Here is a 22923-nt window from a genome sequence, read left to right on the forward strand (position 1 = left end):
TCAGCTTTGAGGGCAGACGACTGCTGTGCAAGGAAGCCAGAGGAGACAGCAAGCCCTCCTTACCTGAGACTGAAGAGGACATTTCCATCCGGGTGTACTCGCAGCATGATGTTCTCCACAGTTGTGTCATGGATAAAGGATCTTTTAGAATGGACAAAAAAGACATCAGGCACCCAAATCTTTTTGATCAATCTATGATCAAAAGTCATGCTTTTGTTTGTTCTGCTTGGAAAGGAGAGTCTCTCATCTTTCCAGTAATGCCTGAGATAAAAAGTCATTGTGAAGTCCTAGGCAGAAGGAAAAAGAGACCAGTCAAAACCAGTGGGAGGTTCAGGATGACCACTGCAATACCTTTAGTGCTAGAACTGATGGACATTGGTGTCAACGACTTAAGAGTTGGTGGCTTCTGTGGAAGACAGTATAGAGATACCTCAGAAATCTGAATACAGACCTACCATATAATCCAGCCATCCCATATGAAAGAATTATCTTAACCTCCATGTTCATTGCAGCTCAATTCACCATAGCTAAGATATGGAGTTAACCCAGGTGTTCATCAGCTGTTGATTGGATAATGAAATTATGGTATATGTACACTATGGGAGTACTACTCAGCTGCAAAAAAATAAAATCCTGTCTTTTCTAACAAAATGAATAAAACTAGAAACCATTATACTTAGTGAAATAAGCCAGTCCCAAAAAGATAGATATCATATATTTTCCCTGATCTGGGGTAACTGAGTACCTAAAATGTAATATATTAGAGTGAAATGGACATTTTAAGATTCAATAATTGTTTACAACCCATGCCTCTTCTTTTGAGGAACAGAGTTTTTTTTTCCTTCAAAATATTTGTTGAACTCTTTAGTTAGTATAGGGTTAACCTTATGAGTGTATTAAGTAAACTGAAAATAGACCTGTGTGAAAATTAAGAGTAGGGAATAGGAGAGGGAGGAGGAAGAAAGGTTGGAGCATGGGTGGCAGGGAAGGTAGGGTGGTATCAGTATGTCCCTAAATCCGTATAGATGAAATGCATGAAACTTGCATAACTTAAACAAAATTTAAAAAAAGAGTTAGGGATTATATTATTATATTTTCAAGTATGTTTAGTGTAAAGCTAATGAGTTGAAGTTTTGAGCTTCTCCTTTACATGGACTCTGGTGAGTGTTGAGAATTTCTAGGAGTTATTGAGCATTCAGGCTGGGGAAGGGTAGTCAGGTTATAACAGGGAGCATGACTATATAAGCTTGTGGGTAAATTACCTAGTGCTCTCCAAAGAAATGGACCTGAAACACCACTCTGATTGCTTTTTTATTGGGATTTCTTTTATAAATCTAAATATATTCACTTTAAAAATAGATTTTATATTCATAACCTTGTATTATTTTTTTAAAGATGATCCCCTAAATGGAGTAAACTACAGTGCCATAAAAATCTGAATATACCAATTATTAGAGCTTTTGGTAGAAAGCAAGTTATCAGCGGTCCTGGGACAAAGACAGTGATCTTCCTCTTGAGAGACAGAATATCATGAAATGGTGCCTCTCAAAGTTTAGTGTGTGAAAGAATCACCTGCGAAGTTTGTTAAAATGGCATATTCCCCAGAAGCTAATTCCCAGAGATTCTGATTCAGTGCAGGGTGCACTGCAGTTGTAAGAATGTACAGATGAGAGGAAAAAAATATATTAGCAACAAATTAACAACCTAGTCAATGACTTGAGTTTCGTTTGGTTCTTAGAGGTTACATTTAATATTTTGCCAGTTTTAACAGAAACTCTCCTGGCTTCAACCAAGTTACTGGGTGTGGACAATGATACTATGTTTCACCTTTCATAATTGTTTACTTCTCACCATCTGTTACTTCCCAACACTAATCCTTGAGCTAATGAATATAAGAGAACTTTAGAATTTATTATGCAAAGGATATATCTCAGCAAGCTATAAATAAGTCATTATAATTGTGAGCTAGTTTGTTTTTCCTAGGTTCAGAATAAAGGTACATTGTATTATTGCTCTGGCTTAATCTGAGAGCATTAGACATGTATAATTTTGGATTAGGGTAAGGGCAAATAAATAGAATGATTCATTTATTGTCATAACATTACTCTATAGGGAACTGTGTGGGTTAAGCACAGATTGCCTTAACAAGCATGTATTTACAATTAGACGCTCAATCTGATCTGAAGGCCACTGGGCAGGTACTGAATTTATGAAGTCAAATAGCAGACATGGCTGTATATCAGTGATAGAGCAATGTCACCACCAGCTGATACTATTACCAGGAGGAGCTGGCTGAACAGCATGCTGGGAGCAGAGCAAAACAAAAGGGACTGAAAGTGAATTCAGGGAGGGTCAGAAGATAATAATGGAAAGCAAACAAGTCGACACTGAGGGGAGGGCACCGATGATTAGAAAGCACTTTCAGACTGAGCATGGTGAACCCATCACAGCTTGAACTGATAGCAAATAGGAAAGCTAACCGCATTCAGGGAAGGATGAAGTCCAGGGAACAGCACTGTGGCACAGCAGGTAAAGCCGCTGCCTGCGATGCCAGCATCCCATATGGGTGCTGCTCCTCTTCCAATCCAGCCCCCTGAAAATGTGCCTGGGACAGCAGCGGAAGATGGCTCAAGTCTTTGGGCCCCTGCCACCCATAGTGGGAGACCTGGAGGAAGCTCCTGGCTCCTGGCTTCAGGCTGATACAGCGCTGGCTGTTGTGGACATCTGGGGATGGGAGATCTCTCTCTCTCTCTCTTTCTGTAACTAACTTTCTTCTTTTTTTCTTTTTAAGATTATTTATTTATTTATTTGATAGGTAGAGTTACAAACAGTGAGAAAGAGAGACAGAGAGAAAGATCTTCCATGTGATGATTCACCCCCCAAATGGCTGCAACGGCCAGAGCCACGCCGACCCGAAGCCAGGATCCAGGTGCTTCCTCCTGGTCCTCCATGCAGGTGCAGGGGCCCAAGCACTTGAGCCATCCTCCACTGCACTCCCGGGCCACAGCAGAGAGCTGGACTGGAAGAGGAGCAGCCGGGACTAGAACCTTGGCACCCATATGGGATGTCAGCACTGCAGGCGGAGGATTAACCTAGTGTGCCACGGCGCTGGCCCATAACTGACTTTCAAATATATAAATCAATAATTTTTTTTTGACAGGCAGAGTAGACAGTGAGAGAGAGAGACAGAGAGAAAGGTCTTCCTTTGCCGTTGGTTCACCCTCCAATGGCCGCCGCAGCTGGCGCGCTGCAGCCAGTGCACCACGCTGATCCAATGGCAGGAGCCAGGTGCTTCTCCTGGTCTCCCATGGGGTGCAGGGCCCAAGAACTTGGGCCATCCTCCACTGCACTCCCAGGCTATAGCAGAGAGCTGGCCTGGAAGAGGGGCAACGGGACAGAATCCAGCGCCCTGACCGGGACTAGAACCCGATGTGCCAGTGCTGCAAGGCGGGGGATTAACCTAGTGAGCTGCGGCGCCGGCCATAAATCAATAATTTTTTTTTAAAAAAAAAAGATGAGCAGTATTGGGTACTGAAGGGTAGAGACATTGAGAATTTTAGGTGCAGACTGCGTCATTCAGAAATAACTTGGATATTATGCCAGAAAATGGGAGGTAAGAGCTGTTCATGTAGTAGGAATGGCTAGAGAGTATCAGTACAAATTGCCTTTGGTTAAGAAAGGGTCAAAATATTCTAGATCAGGCCTTCTGAGTAGAGTCCTATTGACACTCTTCTCTGAGAGCAGGATGGCAAAACAAAGGAAGTTTAATTTAAGGCTTGTATTGAACTGAAATAAATATTGAATTAGGCAATGATGAGGACTAGCAGGATCGCTAGCTGAGTTTACAGACTGAAATGAGGTATAGTGGGTCACAGAAGATTTTTGTTTAGACAAAAATCTCTGAAATTTTTGTGTCCTGAACTTGTCATTCAGGTAATGTTTTAGAGGAATCCCTATCAATAATGATATCCTTAAATATATATAGGAAATGCTATTTGATCTTATTAATTTATATTTTCTAGGTCCTGCTCCCTTAGAGACCCTTGCTTTGCTTGTTTTCTCTAATTCTCTTTTCATATTTTATCTTTAATTTTGATATTTGCACATTATAAAGATAAAAGATCTAAATTTCAGCACTTTATTCTATAAGTCACTGTATATGCTACAATTATCAGAAATATTGTCATTCCAAAAAGTATCTAAAAGCAATTTTTGAACATTTTATAAGGACACACATGTAAAAGATTCCAGAAAAGTGAACGAAGCCCAGATGTTGACAGAAATAAAAACGCCTATTAAATGAATAGATTGGAAAAACAACTAACTAAGTTTTCAAGATGGAAATGGAGTTTGAAAAGAAAGTAGTGGCCAGTGCCGTGGCTCACTAGGCTAATCTTCTGCCTGCAGCACCGGTACTTTGGGTTCTAGTCCCGGTTGGGGCACCGGTTCTGTCCCAGTTGCTCCTCTTCCAGTCCAGCTCTCTGCTGTGGCCCAGGAAGGCAGTGGAGGATGGCCCAAGTGCTTGGGCCCTGTACCTGCATGGGAGACCAGGAGGAAGCACCTGGCTCCTGGCTTCAAATTGGTGTAGCGCGCCGGCCTTAGCGGCCATTTGGGGTTGAACCAATGGAAGAAAGACCTTTCTCTTTGTCTCTCTCTCTCTCACTGTCTAACTCTGTCTGTTAAAAAAACAAAAAACAAAACAAAACAAAACAAAAAACAAAACAAAACAAAACAAAAAAAAAAACAAAGCAGTTTAACTTTTCCCCATTTTTGGTAGTGGTACTTCTGGGCTTTATTAAACACCAAAACAAAACAAAAACCCAGGTTGCTTTATTTTAAGTCAAGAATGAAGGACAATGAGCATCTGCTTAGGGCTGCAATCGTACAGGCGCCAAGGACCAGGTGAGTAATTTCAACAAAGCAGCAGGCTTCAAAGAGAACAGTAAGGCATGGCTTCAGGGCAAACTCAACAAGGCACAGGCCCTCTCGAGAGGATTCAAAAATTAGACTGCTTAGTACTTTGGGTGGTGGTAGTGGTGGTGAACAAAACTAAAATTCAGCTGAATACAAAACTGAAACCCAAAGGAAAACCAAACCAAAACATATCCACAATCTGCATCTAAGGAGTGGGTACCTGATAAGACCCTTGCCACTAACACTTGGGCATGGTATAATATTGACAGGAAACAAAAGGGGGCGAGTGTTCAGCACAGAGTTTAGAACACTACTTGGAAGCTTGAGTCCCATGTGAAGTGCCTGAATTTGAGCCCGTTCTCCACTTCTGATTTCAGCTTCTGGCAACTGTGTACCCCATGAGGCAGCAGGTGATGGCCCTGGCTTTGGGGTTGGCCCAGCTGACTGCTGCAGCCATCTGGGGAGTGAACCAGCAGATGGAAGACATCTCTGTCTTTGTCTCTCCTCTGCCTCTTTGTAACTAGGCCTTTCAAATTAATTAATTAATTAATTAAATATTTAAAATATAAGGGAATAGACAAAAGTTTCTTAAAGTTTTATTCTCATGCATTTAAAAAAATCCTTTGTTCTCTGTCACTAATTGTCTACAGCTAAACAAAATTAATGTCAACTGAAACATGTGGAAGCAGCTAATAAAGCCTGCTACAAGGGCCTATTATTTTATCAGGATTCATAGGGGGGATTTCCTACTCTAATGCATTATAATCATCTTTACAGTGATTCTCAGTTCATGTTACACAGATAACTTTATCATAATGTTCTTGATTGCCCACCCCTGTAAAACCATTAGTGGGACAAAGAGATGAATAGGAAAGAAATCCAAGGGCAGAGAGCAGGATAGAAAAAAACAACCACAGTGCTGTTATTAAGCAAAGTAGGAAAGATAAATAATATACATAATTAAAACGATTTATTAAAACACCCGTGATTTTGACACTATTCAGTTTCTACCCTTTCAGAAAAAGACCAGTATCTCTTGGGGAAACTTACCATGTTAACCTCTGAAATGCTGTCAATGCTTTCAACCTGGACATCTATACCTACTGGCACTGGCGAACCTTTAGAAGAATAGGTAATTCGTTGAGAAATGCAGCACATCATTTGAGAAACATTCAAAGTAGAGAAAGATCAACAGTCATAGGTTGCAAATAATTATTTTTCAAGTTTAATGGCACATTCTTCCATTATGTATTGAATCAGTTAATGTACATTCAATCAGAATAAAGGCATATGTGTAATAAATGTTATTCCAGTGATCATAGGTCATTTGCTTGGGAACATTTCAACATTTTCCTTCTAGAGGATAGAAATGATGTTCCAGTTTATTTCTATTTTTTTATGTCTATTTTTTAGCTAGTCATGACATAAAAAGGAACGGTGTCTGGAGCATGCAGATTTATACTTCTCACTCTAATGGTCTCTCTTAGAGTCGGGGAGTGTCACAGAGGCCTTGACCCTGGGCTGTGTCAAAACATTTTCTCTCTGGCCAAAAACAATCAACCTTCCCTTTATGTAGTGGTTGACAGACTGGAGGAATGCACATGATAATGCAGTGGGTGCTGCCCACAGATGCCAGAGCCAAAAGTGTCCCTTTGCTGATTGTCAGCTACCACGGGCTGCATTTGGAGAGAAGCAAACATCCTTAGAAACACATTTGATGAGAATGGACTGAAAGTTGGCACTGGAGCAATTGCAGCCAGAAAGCCGCTAAGACTTGTCTGAACTGGGTCTCTCTGAATCAAGTTCATGGGCCCAGAAAACCCAAACAACAACACAAGAGAACCCAGAGTAGACTAAGCTACAGTTTTTCCTAGTGACTCCTGACAAAGGTTTCACCACTTCCTGTGTGAAGGGAAACTGATGTTAGTAACTTCGTCATTTAGTTTTGTGTATTAAATTTGATACCTACATGAGTATATGTTAAAATAATTTATATACTTATACATAGTCTTCACATGTTTGTTCCCATAAAGAGCCTTTCTCAATTAAACTTCATTGTCTACAGAGTCAACTGTTGTTGAAAAAATATGACTGTTGCCTGAATGGATCCCAGCTGCCTGTTTTAGCCATGGTTCTGGGAGGTAGCAGGCTCAGGCCTGAACAGCTTCCTTTCTGGGCCAAGTAACAGTTGAATGTGCGACATGTGATATAAATGTGCATACAATTCAACAGCTTTTTAAATGCACAATGCAGTGTGAATTGTATTGCCAGTCCCTGTCTCTCCTGTGACTCTCTCATTAATTGCCAATGTTACCTTCATTTTCTCAATGTCAGATTCCCATTTTTATTCCTTAAGTACTTACCTTCAATGCATTCCTTATTTGGAAAGGTTTCAGCTGGCCAGGCACTGGCCTGTCACTCAAATATAGCTTTAGGTCTAAGAATACTTTATTTGCCTCTTACCCACCAACTTCTTCCTGCCAATATTGGACCCATCACATCCTATAACACTAACAATGACAATTCTATCACATTGTTTAACGGTAACTTGGGAACAATTAAGTTTATTGTGCTGTTATTACTGATTTTAATTTTATTTATTTTTCCCCCTTACATTACTAGGGTTACCAAAATAACGTTTCATGAAAATATCTTGTTCATGGTCCTACCTGGCACTTCCTGGTGAGTAAATCCTTCCATTAACTCCAATACTCCAACATAACAAAAGATTCGGAAAGGTTTTAGAGAAGTGGCACATGTCTTAGACAAAATTTGGAGTTACATAGATCAGAATCTGAACACCCAGTTCCATGACTATTACTTGATTAGTGTAAATAACATCTCTAAGCTTAGTATTCTTACCTATAAAATCTGAGTGAATGCCCAACTTGGAGACACAATTGAGGACCAGATGTGACATAGTTACCGAACTTAATTAGTGCTTAACAAGTGGCACAAAATAAATCTCACTGCTACTATAATTAAGCAAAAATGCGAACCTGCTTTTAGGAAAATAAGCCACTATTTCAATTCCACACTCAAACATTTAGACAATCAGTCCACCCTTCACTCGGGGGAAAAATAAGATACAGTGCTTTCCATCATTTATTTCCGACAAAACCAGAGGACAACTTGGATGTAGGATCGCGTGATTTGAAAGTAGCTCCTGGCTGCTGCTGGCTGTGTTTGCAAGCCTGCCGACAGGCTCCTGACGCTGCCACACAGGACCTCTGCACACTGCCGTGGGCGAGGCGCTGGAGCCCCAGGTTGCTTGGAGGCCGGCATGAGAGGCTGGCCAGGGTCCTTTAGGAATGAGTTCCTGGGAATATCTTGGCCATCTTCTTTCCATCCTCCTCGGTTATCCTGTGCTCATTGGGATGTGCTCTCTGTTTCCAAGGAAAATATCCGGGGGTATTGTCTGGTCCTATTCTGTTTCCTTTGAGCTCCATGATCCAGTGGGCCTTACTCCTTGTGCTAAGAACCTGTGGTATTCCTGAGTTCAGAGTAGAGGGTAAGGGGCAAGAAAAGGCAAGACACAGAATCCTAGGATATTGAAGATGGGCAAAAGTTCCCAAGAGCAGTCCTTGCACAGACAAGGAGCAGAGTCACAGGAAACGCGGCTATCACACAGAAGGGCTAAACATCATGGGATTTGTAGCCACGTAAAACCTGAGACACAGCCAAACTTCTGCAGATCTCTTAACTCCTCACACCTCAGTTTGCTAATCTGTAAAACCTAGGAAATAAACATATGGTACCTACATGACAGGGCTGCTGTGGGGCTCTGAATAGTCCAGTCCTTAGCCTAACCCCACTCAAATGTTTTAACAACCAACTTATCCTTATCTACTGGATCAGTAGTAACAGCACAAATAATTGAATAAAAACTCAGCCATTAGAGATATAAAGCATTTAACATGGAGTAAAAAATGATATCAACATTAACCTTCATGATTATATTACTAATTTTTCAGAATCAGTAACTGGGTATTAACCAGTAAAGATGAATTATGGCTTCTGTTTTATGATCTTGCCTTTTTATAATCCTTATTGCATAAAGATGCATCTGGTTTGTATGGAGGCTAGAATATGGAGGGTTAAATTCAAGTTATATAATTTATTTGTTTAGTACACTTAAAATACATTATATATTATTTCCTGTGATCATTACAGCCACTTAGCTGGGTAGAACTGATTTCCGCTCTACTTGACAAATGAAGAAACTCAAATTCAGAGAGGTTGCGACACTTGCCCAAAACCCAAAGCTAGCTAATGATAGGGTTACAGCCAGGTCTTTTGATTCCCAAGATAGGCCTCTTATTGGACCAGCAGAGCCTGTTCTAACAGCTGTTGTAACTCTAGCCTTTGTCTTCACGAAGCAGCCATATCTAGATGCTGAATTGATTTCACTTTGAAGAAACAAAGAAATGATCATCTCTAAGACTAAAACAAAGCTCTCAGTGATGGGAGATGTACTGGGTAGGAGAAACATAAATAAAGAAAATGAGCTGCAATTTATAACCCAAGTTAAACAAAAAGCTCCCCGAAATTTATATCCTCCTGTTTCCACATAATGAGTCAATTAATCTTCTAATGCTTTATAAAAGTAAAAAACACTGCAGTAGCAGCTGGTTTTAATGTTAAAGCTAATTAGGAAAACACATTAAGGCAGGAGAAGTGCTGAAGTTACATTTCGCTCAAGAGGAAAGAAGTATGTGCATGTGTTTGTGTTCTGGACACAAGAAAGAGAAGATAAATTAAGGCTCATCTTTCGCATCCTGCAGCCTGATTTCCCCAAGGATGGCCGCCATGAGGGAGCAGAGAAATGGGTCGCTGTAGGAGAAGCTGTTCTGACCAGGACAGGCAAAAGGCTAAGAACTACATTTCACAGGGTGATCGGACTGACACTTTTGACTGAATTTGTGGCTTTTTCTGCCTGAACACGTAGGCCATTTGGTCACGATTTAGCCTCAGTGTATGACTGTCAGAAACATTTCTTAATTGTGAGATGATTTGCCATCTGCCACTAAGTAGCACATTTCAATTGTATTTTTAATAACCCCACAAGATAGCCTCAGGAAAAATAAATTCAAAAATGCATTTTTCACAGAGGCAGGGTTTAGGCCTAGTGATTAGGACATGGCTTGGGATGCCTGCGTCCCATGCCAGACTGCCTGGGTTTGAGTCCCGGCTCTGTCCCCAGTTCCACCACCCTGGGAAACAGGTGGTGATGGCCCAACAGCTTGGGCCCGTGCCAGCCAGAATGGAGATCCAGATGGAGTTCCTGACTTTTGGCTTCTGCCTGGCCCAGCATTAGCTGTTGTGGGCATTTGGAGAGTTAGCCAGTGGGTGGAAGATCTTTCTCTTAAATAAATCAATAAAATACACAGAAAAATGAATTTTCACTTGGAAAATCCTAATGTGCATATCTAACAGATCAAGCAAAGTGAAAATGCGTGGCCAACTTTCTGTTACTCTGGGAATGGGATGATTTAGAGGATGAGGAATGAAGGTATAAATATTTTAAGATACAAGAAAAGTGTGGGCTCTTAATGGTTACCTGTGTGCCTACTACCTAGGAATCTTGTTAAATCGCAGATTTGATTCGAAAGTTTGGTGCGTGCAGGGGGCGGTGGGGGGGGGGCGGTGCTGGGTGCTGGCATTTCTAACTCCCTGCTGATCCTGCAGGTGGGCCTCCAGACCCTTCTAGTAACAAGGCATCTCCAGGCTGCTGGCACATCCAAGGACGTTCATTCTTCTCTCAGTCTTTCTAGCTTTCAACGGCCTAAAGCAATCCCCACAAAAGCCCTTACCTCTAGGATAGGAATTTACTTAATTGAGGAACCTAACCTGAGAAGAACTAAGGGGGCTTTTGGAATTGGTGTTGAACAGCACACCTCCAGCTGAGCTTCCAACCGCAGCTCTGGAGCCGCCAGATTCGCCATTCTCGTGGGACTGGCGCCCTCTAGTGTCTGAAAAGATCAATCACTTGGCAATTTCCTCTGAAGATGATCACTAAATGGTGGGATCTTACAAACTTTTTATAGAATCATAGAGACCAAAGCACAAAATACCTGCCTGACGACGGTAGAGGAGGCAATCCAAACTTCTCAGAGGAGAAACAGGCCTTTCTGAAAGTTCGTTAAGGGCTCGAGTGTGTTTAGCAGAAAAAGGAAGATACAACAGAGCTAAGTAAATAGTCTCAGAGGAGATGAAAACTGACCTATTTCCAAACCTGCCTCATTTCAAGGCTTCCAAAATCCTAATTTAAGATCTAATTAGTGTGAGAAATGTTCTGGGAAAAAAAATCAAACTCACCACGGTTTAATCTGATGCTGGTAATATAGTGCAGGGATTCAGTCTCCCCTAGGAATTTGTGAGACATGCAAATTGTTGGCCCCACCCAGACCTCGCGGGGGTGGGGCCCGGTGATCTGCAATCAGAGCCTCCAGGTGGTTCTAAGGCTGGCTACAGCTGGTCACTCATCAAGATCAGACCCTTAGAATTGTAACCCAGTGCCTTCCAGGAAATTAAGCAAATTCTAATAAACCTACCCTCAACCTAACAACTGGGGTCGCCATTGTGGCAGAGCAGTTTAAGCCTCTGCCTGCAATGGCAGCATTCTGTGCGGGTGCAGGTTCGAGTCCTGGCTGTTCCACTACCTATCCAGATCCCTGCTAATGCGCCTGGGAAAGCAGCAGAGGATGGCCTGAGTGAGTGTTTGGGCCCCAGCACCCATGGAGGAGACCCGGAAGAAGCTCCTGGCTCCTGGGGTAAGCCTGGCTCAGTCCTGGTCAGTGAGGCCATTTGGGGAGTGAACCAGCAGATGAAAGATCTCTTTCTTCCTCTCTCTGTAGCTCTTTCAAATAAATAAAAAATAAATTAAAAAAGAAAATACAACAACTACCTTACACACATTTTTATTTTATCTGTCAACAAATTCATTCTCTGTGGAAGGAATCCACATGCCTGTGGTACTTGCCTTAGTTATAACCTCAACACCCAACCCTGAGCTCTTTCCCACCCAACCCTGAGCTCTTGAGGCCCTGTTACTTATCAGAGGTAAGCAGTACCTGTTCTACTGTGGAGGATCCCGCGTCACACCCTCTTCCATACTTCCCTCATCTGCATGTCTCTGAAAAGTTCTCAGTTCAGGATTTATGGAAATGAGAAGCTTTGGATCAATCAAAGAAGAATCAGAGTGGGTTGTGTAGTAAGCTGGAGAGCTCTGTTTAGCGGGTTGGTTTCACCGCAGCTGTGCCTTGCTAGGAGACTTGGCACTCTCAGCAATGCAACTATGCTAAACCATGGGAGGGGAAAAAAGGCTTTGTCCCATCTGTGCACCTCTGGCAAAACCTTCTTCCATCCTACTTCCCTGCTCTTGCATCTTGGTTCCACCACTTAGCATTGTCATGGTCTGGAAGCATCTTAAACTCGCTAAGCCCTAGTTTCCACACTGGGGTACAGAGGGATATGATAGTGCTTGTAGCATGGGATCCTTATGGAGATGGAATGAGATAGTGCACTAAAGACTTGGGTCAATGTTAATTGCTGAAAGTGATAAAGAGATGAAAACAAAACAAAATGCAGCAGAAGTAGTTCATAGGGAACCATGGCTTTGACACATCAGTTCTTCCAGGAAAGCCAAGCATTGCAGTGCCAAGTAATATTCAATCCGATTTTATGAATAACAGCATATAATCCAACTTCCAGATTTAGTTGAAAACAATAGTTTGGTATATAGGAAGACGTATCCATTTACTATTTTTTTGGCCACATACTATTTACAACAGTGTATATAGTAGAAAAATGAGTTTTTCTGGTCAATTTAAAAATGGATAATTGATCAAGTGTTCTTAAGAGAAGATCCTTCTAAATTTTTTTTAAAATGATCATCTTGTGCTTTCATCTTAATTGTTTCAAATATTCAACTCCATTTTGACAGTCAAATAGGTTTAGAAATGAGGTTTGCAGATAGAATACTCACCTCCAAATCCAGGTCTCATTGCAAAATCATGCTCCTCTATATGGAGAAGTTGCTTGTGTTTTGGGCGCCACACTTTGGTACTGTCACCTTTCCACTTGTCTTGTCTGCTGCCCCCCAAAGGGAAAAAATACTTTTGAGCTACGCATGCTTCTAGATATTTTGGTTTAGGCTAGTCATCTGTGCTCAACACTGCATTTTCTGAAAGAAACACAGAAAAGCTCATTTTCTCTGTTCACATTAAGCCAAAGGCCTGCCAACATTTGCTCCTTATTAAATAAACATAGAACAGCTAAGGCAAACCAAATTTTGGAGCACCTTAAATGAAAAATTGAGTCTGGATTTAATGCATGGAAGGCAGTGTTTCTCCAAACACAGTTTTTACACTTGGACTATCCCAATTACCTCAGTGGAGCTAATCAGAATTCAGATTCATAGGCTCCCATCCCAGAGCAACTAAATTAACACCCAGGTCAGCGCTGTGGCACAGCGGGTTAAAGCCCTGGCCTGAAGCACTGGCATCCCATATGGGTGTTGGTTCTAGTCCCGGCTGCTCCACTTCTGATCCAGCTCTCTGCTATGGCCTGGGAAAGCAGTAAAAGATGGCCGAAGTCCTTGGGCCCCTGCACCCACATGAGAGACCTGGAAGAAGCTCCTGGCTCCTGGCTTCGGATCGGCGCAGCTCCGGTAATTGTGGCCAATTGGGGAGTGAACCAGTGGATGGAAGACCTCTCTCTGTGTCTCTACCTCTCTCTGTAACTCTGTCTTTCAAATAAATAAAAATAAATCTTAAAAAAAAATTAACACCCAAGGAAGCAGGGTTTAGGAATCTACATTTCACCAAGTTACTGATGTGATTCTTGGGTCCTTGAAGCTGAGTAATCTCTGCACCAAGACAGTGGAAAAAAGTTAATAGTGCATGATTGTCAACTGATGAAAGTAATGTTTGGCAAAGCCAAAATGTGCAGGAAGCATGAGAGCAGCCTGAGACTGCAGGCAGGATCTCTGCTGGAGTTTCTGGAACTTAGGGGATGCCGGGTCAGTCTGTGAAGTAGGTGAGCTCTGTGCTCACCCACAGTTCTTCAGGGCAAAGGCATTGTGGGGAGTGGCCCTTTCTCTCAAAGTGTCCTGTGGTGCGAATAAAGCCCTATCTGGACCTTGAACTCGGGCAAGGTGCTGGACCTCCCTACCCATTTTCTGCCCTGTGACACATCCCAGGGATATTGAAACTGTGGCAGCAGAATATCTGTGAGAACACAACACTTTTGTGAGGGACATGCAAGAGCCTACTCCTGCTGAAGATTGTGCTCAGCTCCTCCTTCCAGAAAAATGTGCCTGTCACCATCACCATCACCATGGTCAGCAGCTGTAATAATATAAGGCCCTCAGGGCTCTACTAGGTGAATTCTAGTCACTCCGACTACCTGACATGCTGTTGTACTAATAAAAGTCTAGATGTTGATGTGAATACCTGAGATGAGATCTTTTAACTCAATAAAATGACTTTGATGGGAAGAATTGCAGACCTGAAGTAGCTGGTAGAAGAGAAATGTCCAGGATTATCAGGGCCTAAGATCACCCACTGTGGTCTTCTAACAGGGAAGCTTATGACTGAAGCCTTCAGTGGTTTATAGATGCATTTTTGCCAATGATAGAATTAGGGAGGTCGGGAGAACTCTACTTTGGGTAGAAGGCAATGAATTTGATTTTAAACATGTTAGGTCACTGAATATGAATATGAATAATTGAACACACAGGCTTATTTTTGCTAACAGCTAGAATGTAAGTAGAAAAAAAATCTCTAAGGAGCTAGAATGAACTATTTATTAAAAATGATAGCAGCTAGTTCTTTTTTTTTTTTTTTTTTAAATTAAAGGCCTACTACGTTCAAAGCACCAAGCCAGATGTCTTGTAAACATCGTCTTCCTTGGCATGCATCCCAATCATCTGGTTTCCTGGGCCCTGTGCCCAGAGTTTCTGATTCAATAAGTTTGGGGTATGAGAATTTGCATTTGTAAGAATTTCTCAGAAGAACAACTGGCATAGAAAATAGTAGGCATGTAATAAAAGCTAGCTAGTTGTTGTTGTGTTAAGAAAATGGAAATCTAATTTTAGCTGGAAACTCATGAAAATTTGTGAATTGCTTTGGTAATATTTTATAAAATACAACTAAGTGGCATGTCACTTAAGTGTCTTTGGAGAGATTGGGTAACATAAATCTTAATTAAGACTCCCGAGAACTCTGATCACAGAGCCTGTTAAGAAATGCTCTTGGCAGCACGCAAAGGCACATGCACCTGTTCTTACCTGAGGGCTTTTCTGATACACAGTGAGATGGTCCACATTTGTCTATTTTTGCCTTTTTGTGTGTCATCTATTTCCCTGAATTTGTTGATTTTATGTCCTCTAAAACTTTTTTGAGAAGCAATCTTCTGCTTCACACACTTATTTAAATAGACACCTATAATTTTCATCATACATTTTATAACTTTTAAAGCATTTATTTTCTTTATTTGAGAAGAGAGAGAGGAGGGACTGAGTGCTCCCTTCTGCTGGCTCACTTCTCAATGTCTCAGCAAGGCCAGTTCAAAGCAGGGAGCGAAGGATTCAAATGAGAGTTCCTATGGCTCCAGTATGAGTGGCAGACCCAACTACTTGGTCATCACTTACTGCCTCCCCAAGTCTACATTAGCAGGAAGCTAGAGTTGGGAGCAGAGCCAGGACTCACACCCAGGCCCTCCTATATCAGACGAAGATATCCCAGCTGCTATGTTAACCACTAGGCTAAAGCCTCCCTCCTTCATAAACTTTAAAAATATTTAAGTATTGGTGCCTTAAAATAAAACCTATAATCCTTTAAATGTATCCAATAAATATACTTATATTATGTGTTAAAAATATATGAATAAGCTCTTTTCAAAAATCGGAAGTTTTAAATTATTCTGTGTTTTCTTTGAATTTTATCACCTTGTATGCCTCTTTGTAACAAAAATGTGTGTACAGTGAAACTAACTTTTTTATTTTCTATGACCATTACAAATGAGGCAAAACACAACTCATATAAGTGTTGAACTTTACTGAAAATGTATTCCTTAAAGAAATGACTGTGCATTTTCCTACTTATTTATCAGTAAATGTGTATTTACTCATTACTATAATGAATCTGGATTTATTAAAAGCTCTATTCCTATTTTATTTTTTTAATAGATGCCAATATCAAAGAATTTTGTTCATATATGTATAAGTACATGACACTTGACAAAATTTTTTTAGTATTATTTTAGCAATGTTACTGAATTCTTTAAATTTCTTCTTACTTATTTTTCAACATTTACCCTATATGGTCTATCATCAACAGTTATTATTAGTGATTTATAACCTGATATTAATTAGGTTCTTCCTTTAATTTTGTTGAAAGTAAAGAAAATAGGAGATCAGTCAGTTTGGAAAAGGCTGTGCTATTTAGACTGGAGTAATCTACTCCCTCAACAACATTTATGAAGGTCTCTTAGTACCCAGGAAGTAATCAGACTCCAGTATGTTACACACAGTAAGAGTCAGAAAAAGAGAGAGGTCCACTTTTATTTTACCAAGTGGGACAGAGAAATCAGCAAAGGGAAGGAGTGAAGGCCACGGTAGGTGAGTTTCCATGGGCATCAATTTTAAGAAAGAGGTCGTAAGGAAGTTAAAAACACAGAAATAGGTGGTTTTATTATGTGCCCTTAGGGGTCTGCTATATCTTAGAAATATAGGTGCCCTGGCTTGAAGGCATCTATGGCTTATAAAATAGAAAGAGACATGCCTGGAAAAGTTAATTAAATTAAGACTGAAACAAAGCAGACAAGGGAGATAGAAGCAAATCCTCTTCACAAGGGGGTTCCTAAGAGAGGAGCGTCGTATTTAGCATAGAGCTCTCTAGTCTTACTCCACATAAGTGTCATTTCAGACTAACGTGTCTTTTGCCCCCCCCCCCCCCCCCCCCCCAGGAAACGTGGCTTCATTTTCACTGGTAACTAAGAAAAAAGGTTTTGGATAACTTCTGTCTGAGCAGAGAATTTTCTAGATGTTTCTGTCCTGAATTGTCAAGCAAAGAAGTCGCAGTCTGCAGGAGGATTTTCCGGTGGTGTTCTTGACTGTGTTTTCCAGGGGGCAGTAGGAACGTGGAGAAACAGTAGGTGCCAGTCTCAATAGCAGTTCTGGTTTTCCTCTTTGAATTAGGACCCTTTCCTTCCTGGATCACATAAAGGAAACAGATGCCTTTGCTTGTGCCTTTTCTCGGTGCCAGGAAGTCTAATGCTGTGACTAGGAAAATGGGAGTCAGAGGGAAGGAAAGGCTGGTCTCAGGGAGACTAAGAAAGTCTTGAGGACACATTAAGCGAAGAATTAAAATGAACCAGAGATGTTTGAGGCAAAGTTAGTGTATGTATTGCATTCTAAGGCACTGGAGTTTGACATGTAGAGTGAAAAAAAAAAAAACTCATTTTACTTGTGTCACACTCAGCTGGATGCTTTGTAAAACTGTTTTCCTAAGGCCTTGGAGGTCAAATATTTGATTAATCAACTAGAATCAGGACCTGAGAAAAACTAGGCCTGACATGAACAGACTATTAACGCAAGGGTGGATATAATTAACAAATAAACATGAACACGTTTAATTGAGATGGTTAACAGTGAGATACCAATTAAAACTATACTCCTTTGTACTTATTAATAAATAACTAAAAGACAAAAAATAATGCTAGTGTCCCATGCTGCTGAGGATCTCTGATGAAACGTTGTGCTTTGCAAGTGGTAATATAAATATTGCTAAACCACTTTAGAAATTAGAAATCGCAGGGACTGAGAAGTTCTTTTTATGTGCTTTGAGTAATGCAATTCTGGGAAAATTATTTTTATTGGTAAGTGAAAAAAGTGTCAAAATACTTATTGGTATTATTTAGAACTGCAAAGTTAGAAATAAATGTTCACCACAAAGCAGGCAATTCTCATTCTTTATTTCAGATTAATACTATGTAGTGATTAAAATGCCATTATGATATCTATCAAGAAATGTGGAAAATGCTAAAGAAAACACAAAATACTTTCTATACTCTCATTTTAAATATGAAAAATAATCAGATAGGTGTCTGAAAAAGGCTTAGCAGTGAACATGGAATTGAGATTTTTGGTATTTTTTTCCATGTAAAAATCCATTATTGCTCCTGTGTTATTTGCATAATGAATGTAAATTATCTAGGCCAAATTGGACTTGCCATCTGGAATCTTTCCCGAATAAGGGCCCGGTCACAGCTCTCCACCTTATCACTGAATTCTCCTTATCATTCTAGAAGCACACTCTGTCGCTAACATTGGCATTTTTCTCATTTAAGCTCTATTGTGAGTCAGTGCACACTCAGGCTTAGCTTCCAGTTCCAAATAATGTCGGCAAAAATTTAAAAATATTTTATAGACATTATTTTTCTTCAAAAAATATAAAACAAGGCAAGAATATTCTATTAGATCACATAGATTCAAATCCAAAGAATAAACTAATGGGAAAATCAATTGGTTCAATTTTTGATCACTAAGAAAAGTGGCCTAATTTGGATCCAATGTTTACTTGCAGGTACCAATGCTTCTGAGACATCTGGGAGAGTATGTGCTGCGTTCCTGGAGTTTGCTTTGTGACTTTGGCTGAACCAGTCCTGAACTCCGGCCCTCTGGCGGTATCCCCCTGATATAGCCAGCCAGCCTTTGCCAGACAAAGCTCTGCAGGTGACTCTGTCTGTGAAGAGCCAGGTAGAAAGTTCCACTCCCTTGTTAGAGCACAAGCCCGGGGACGAGGCCCGTTTCCTCATGGGTGAAATGAAGAAATTTAACCAGATTAGGAACTGGGGTGCAGACATTCTGGGGCTAGCTCACCTGGTGTGTTACATTAGAGAATTTAGCATGAAAACGTGAATTGCCTGTTTTCTTTTTTGGAAATCAGAAGATCTGGCAACACGGGGCTCCAGTACCCCTGTTGTAACAGAAGCATTGGCCTGACTGCTCACTTCCCCCCAGGGGAGCACATAGCCCTGTGGCTGTAGCGCCTGCCATCTCTTCTGCCTCCCTTGAAGCAGCGCTGAGTTTGCGATTCCTAGGGTCCTCCTGGCGTTTATGGTATGTTCAGGATGTACTGGGAAAGGTATAACAAGTGGCTGCCCAGGGAAAGTATTGGTAGCATTTGTTTAGTTCCATGATGTAAATACTCCCCCCATGGCCAATTTCAGGCTACAGATGTGCCTGACAGAGAGGTAAGTACTCCCAGGATAGTGTGGTATATTATAGTGTATTGGAGCATTCCCATTCAGCTCCAGTGGACCCGAATAACATCAAGAGTGGCGGACTATAGTAACATGTAGTAAATAATTAGGAAGTGAGTTTTAGGTATTGATTGTTTTTACTTTAAAAGTAGTTTATTTAATTGTAGGTTTATAATTTATCTTTTAATGGCATTCATTTTTAATGGCCTATAAATGTCCTGAAAATGTAGTGATTGGTCTTGCAAGCCCATCTGAGCCGACTCCTGCTCTCTGCTGGCCACTCCTTAGGCCAGAGTTGGTGCATCGTTCCCACAGTATCCTTCCAGTGAGTCTGTATGCCAGTTCCTCTTTGCACGTCTGGGCAGACAAACTTTTTCCCTAGGAAAGAGGGTCTTTTGCATCTGCCATAACTTACTTTACTCACACATTGCTCTGTTTTGTTTTCAGGAAACCAGGGAATCATTGAATAAAAGTTTTATTTTTTAAACTTTGATTTAAAAAGCGGACTCTTTAGATAAAATGTGAGGTCATACTACAAATGAAAATACTAGAAAGCACTTAAAAGCCTGATTCTGTGAAAGTTGCCTCACAAGAATTCATATGAGGTCAAAGTAATTTTTAACATAAATCTACTTCATCATTTAAGAAAGGCTGTATCTTCCTTTTGTGTTCACTCCATTAGTTCTCTTGTATTATAAAAATGTAGATTATTTATCAATTGATTCAGTACTTATTCATAATCAGGTTGGGTGTGGGGCAAAGAACGATAGAGTATTCACTTACATATTAAGATATGAAGAATTCTGGGCTCCTAACTCTAAAAACTACCGTGTACAGTCAATTCTGTATTTTGCTCCATGCTTTAAAATCTGCATCAGAGCGTGTTGAGTGACAGCACGGAAATTGGCTGGCTGGATTATTGTATTCACCCCAGGAAAGTGCCTGGGTGCCAATTTAAGTGGTTACTTCTGAACCAGCGTGACCGTTTACTCAATCCCCAGGACCCCAGAGGATTTCTCTTTGAAAAACAAAAGCAGTAGATACAAATTTTAATGAATTATTTGCTTGCATGTGGCTCTAAGGGGCACCTCAGTGAACAGAGAAGTGAAAACAAACTTGCTTGGCCCCATGTAGCAGAAACTGAGCGGTTCCCTCTGGGGGAAGTCTGGGCTGTGTAGTCCCTAAAACTGTGTAGTCCCTAAAACTTTTTCTTTAAATAGGATCTAAAAAAATATACAGCATTTAACTTACAAGCACAAATTTCTGTCCCACCACAAAGAACCAATGTTCTTCTCTTGTTCCTTAAATGACACCAGGAAAGTACAAATGGAAGATTTTTCTGCAGCAGCTCTGGTACCAATCACGAGCTCATGTGATGGATTAGGTCCTGTGAGAATCTTTCTTCAACTCACCTACACATTCACAAAACAGACTGGCCAAATCTCCCACTGTCTGAATGTGAAGCGCTATTTTGAGCCACCTCCATTACTTTAAAATTAGATAAAATATACTACATGAATGTAAAAGGGAATCTGAAAATAATATCAAGTCTAGCGGTATTACCCTACATCTCCCAAATATTTCCACAGCTGGTTGCCTTGAAGAAGACTCAGAAAGTGTTAAACTGACCAAGATTTCACATTTCCATGGGTCTGGAAACAGAAGCATGGGAGGAAAGTACAGGAGGTAGTCCTTGATTTTTAATTGCAGGGCAGGAATCAGGATTCTACTTTCTCCTACCCCATCCCTTTGTTTTTGGTCATTAAGCCTGAGTCCTCAGAAGGTATGTATTAAAATTTTATAAACTCTTCCCTGATCTTGTGGTGAATGTCCAATAAATATTCAAGATGTGAAGGCAATCTGGCCACTCATCTGTCACCCCATTGACTGCCAGGGTTGACTCGATGATGCTACTGATCTTCACCTCTCAATTTCTCCTTCTGGTGCTTGCTGAAAGGGGATGGCTTTTGTAAAACATGGTGTGGTTGTTCAAGGTATATGGGTGATAGGACGACCAATCTTTCTAGCTTGCCTAGTGGTGAGGGGATTCCTGAAACTTTGACTGCAAAGACCTATGAAGTCCCAGGCAAGCTGGGATGTAATTGTCATTCTATTATATAACGCTCTCCTTCAGTATCACGTCTAGACATGTTCTTAATTTTCAGTGGCAGATAATAGCAGTGATAGGTTGATAATCAAAACAATATTGCTAATGTATCAAAATTATTCTTCAAAAATAGCTTTCCTGACTTTCAATACTAGCTCATTAACATATAAAACCATATATACCCTACAATCTTTAACATTAAAAGAAGCTGGTGCTTAGATTACCTTGTACTCAAAAATATTTTAAAGAAGCATTCAGTAAGCACCATTATTAGCAATAATGTATTACTCATTGAGGAAATACATTCCCTGAGGGAGGAGCCCCAAGAACTTTTAAGCTGCTTTTTATAAAAATGACCACAAATGAGCACAGCAAATGCCAGCTGAGGCACGGGAGGCTGCTGCTACACAAGTCACCGGGTGGGGATTTACTCTGATGAGTGAGTGCCGTCTCTAGAGACAGACATGGCCACAAAGATGTGCTACCATTAGCGACATGTTTCTGCATTCCTAGTAGGTCTGAGGCAGTTGGTGAGCAAAACTGGACCATCATCGGATGGGCTCTGCTACGCGTTTCTTACCGGGCTTGCTCCACGGAAGGGGAGCACTGCTGGTGCGGCTTCTGGGCGTCCGGAGCAGCAGAAGCATTTGGCATCAATGTAATCCAGATGTAGGCGAAGGAGACCAACTGGAAAGCCAGGAGCATCTCTTCCAAAAGAAGGGAATGCAGGTGGTTGCGACCGATGCTGTTACCAAGATTTCTTCTTCTTGTCTCTCTCAAAAAGGATGTGCTAGGCAAAAAGTATTAAGGAAACGAAACATCGCCTTCAATGCTGTCTTTTGTTGTAGTAGATTAAATCGATTCACATTACCTACTGGAAAATATGTGTCTGGATCATCAGCAATTTAAGGAAATTAGAGCAGATTTTTTTCATTTTCCGTTTCCATCCTTCAGTCCCTCTTTCCAGGGAAGGTTCTAACTGGGCTGCTTGATCCCCTACTCAATAAACTCCCCGCGGCAATCCTCGGCAGACAAAGAAGTGAGGCTGTCCATTAATCCTCTTAATCCAATGCAATATGATTTGAATATATTTAATGACTCTGCAAAATAATATGCTTAATGAGAAAAAGATGATTAATTTAATCTTAATTACACATGTGAAACCCTGTTCGTTTATTCCGTGGCCCCTTTTAATCCAGAGAGGAATCCTTTCCTCCCCAGATACAAGCAGACTGCTGTAACACAAATAAAAAATCAAGTGATTATTTTTGTTGGGTAAGTAATCATATTTTAAGATGACTGTTTACTCTGTTAATAACAAAAGTGGTTTAATTTAATAATCAACCTGATAAATAAAAATAATTTAGTCCTAAGTAGCACACAAAGTACAAGTTGGCATTATTAAATTATGGCCACACAGTCTCCTAAAGGTAGTCCCTGGAAATATTCCCCTCTATATGCAAAGTATCAAAGAACAGATATGTCAATGAAGTTAAATTTCTCCAACTGGTTTATCATGAAGTGAGAAGCGTTCCATCAGCTCACCTGTTAACCAAGAATGAAGAAAAATGTCAGTTTTCTCCCAAGCATTTCATTCTTTCTTCCAGCATTGTGAAGGAAATTCTTAAATGTCC

General features: G+C 40.7%; 1 protein-coding gene across 1 annotated transcript in view; it reads right to left on the reverse strand.

Annotated features, from left to right (window-relative positions):
- The window catches only part of GABRR3 (gamma-aminobutyric acid type A receptor subunit rho3), a 72593-nt gene extending 50599 nt beyond the window's left edge, over window positions 1–21994 (reverse strand). The window contains 4 exon segments of the mRNA XM_062176116.1: window positions 64–287; window positions 5965–6032; window positions 12902–13000; window positions 21859–21994. Coding sequence (XP_062032100.1) covers window positions 64–287; window positions 5965–6032; window positions 12902–13000; window positions 21859–21994 — 527 coding nt within the window.
- Between the last annotated feature and the right edge of the window lie 929 nt (window positions 21995–22923).

The sequence above is a fragment of the Lepus europaeus genome, chromosome 2, assembly GCF_033115175.1.
Source record: "Lepus europaeus isolate LE1 chromosome 2, mLepTim1.pri, whole genome shotgun sequence".
In the NCBI taxonomy this organism is placed as follows: domain Eukaryota; kingdom Metazoa; phylum Chordata; class Mammalia; order Lagomorpha; family Leporidae; genus Lepus; species Lepus europaeus.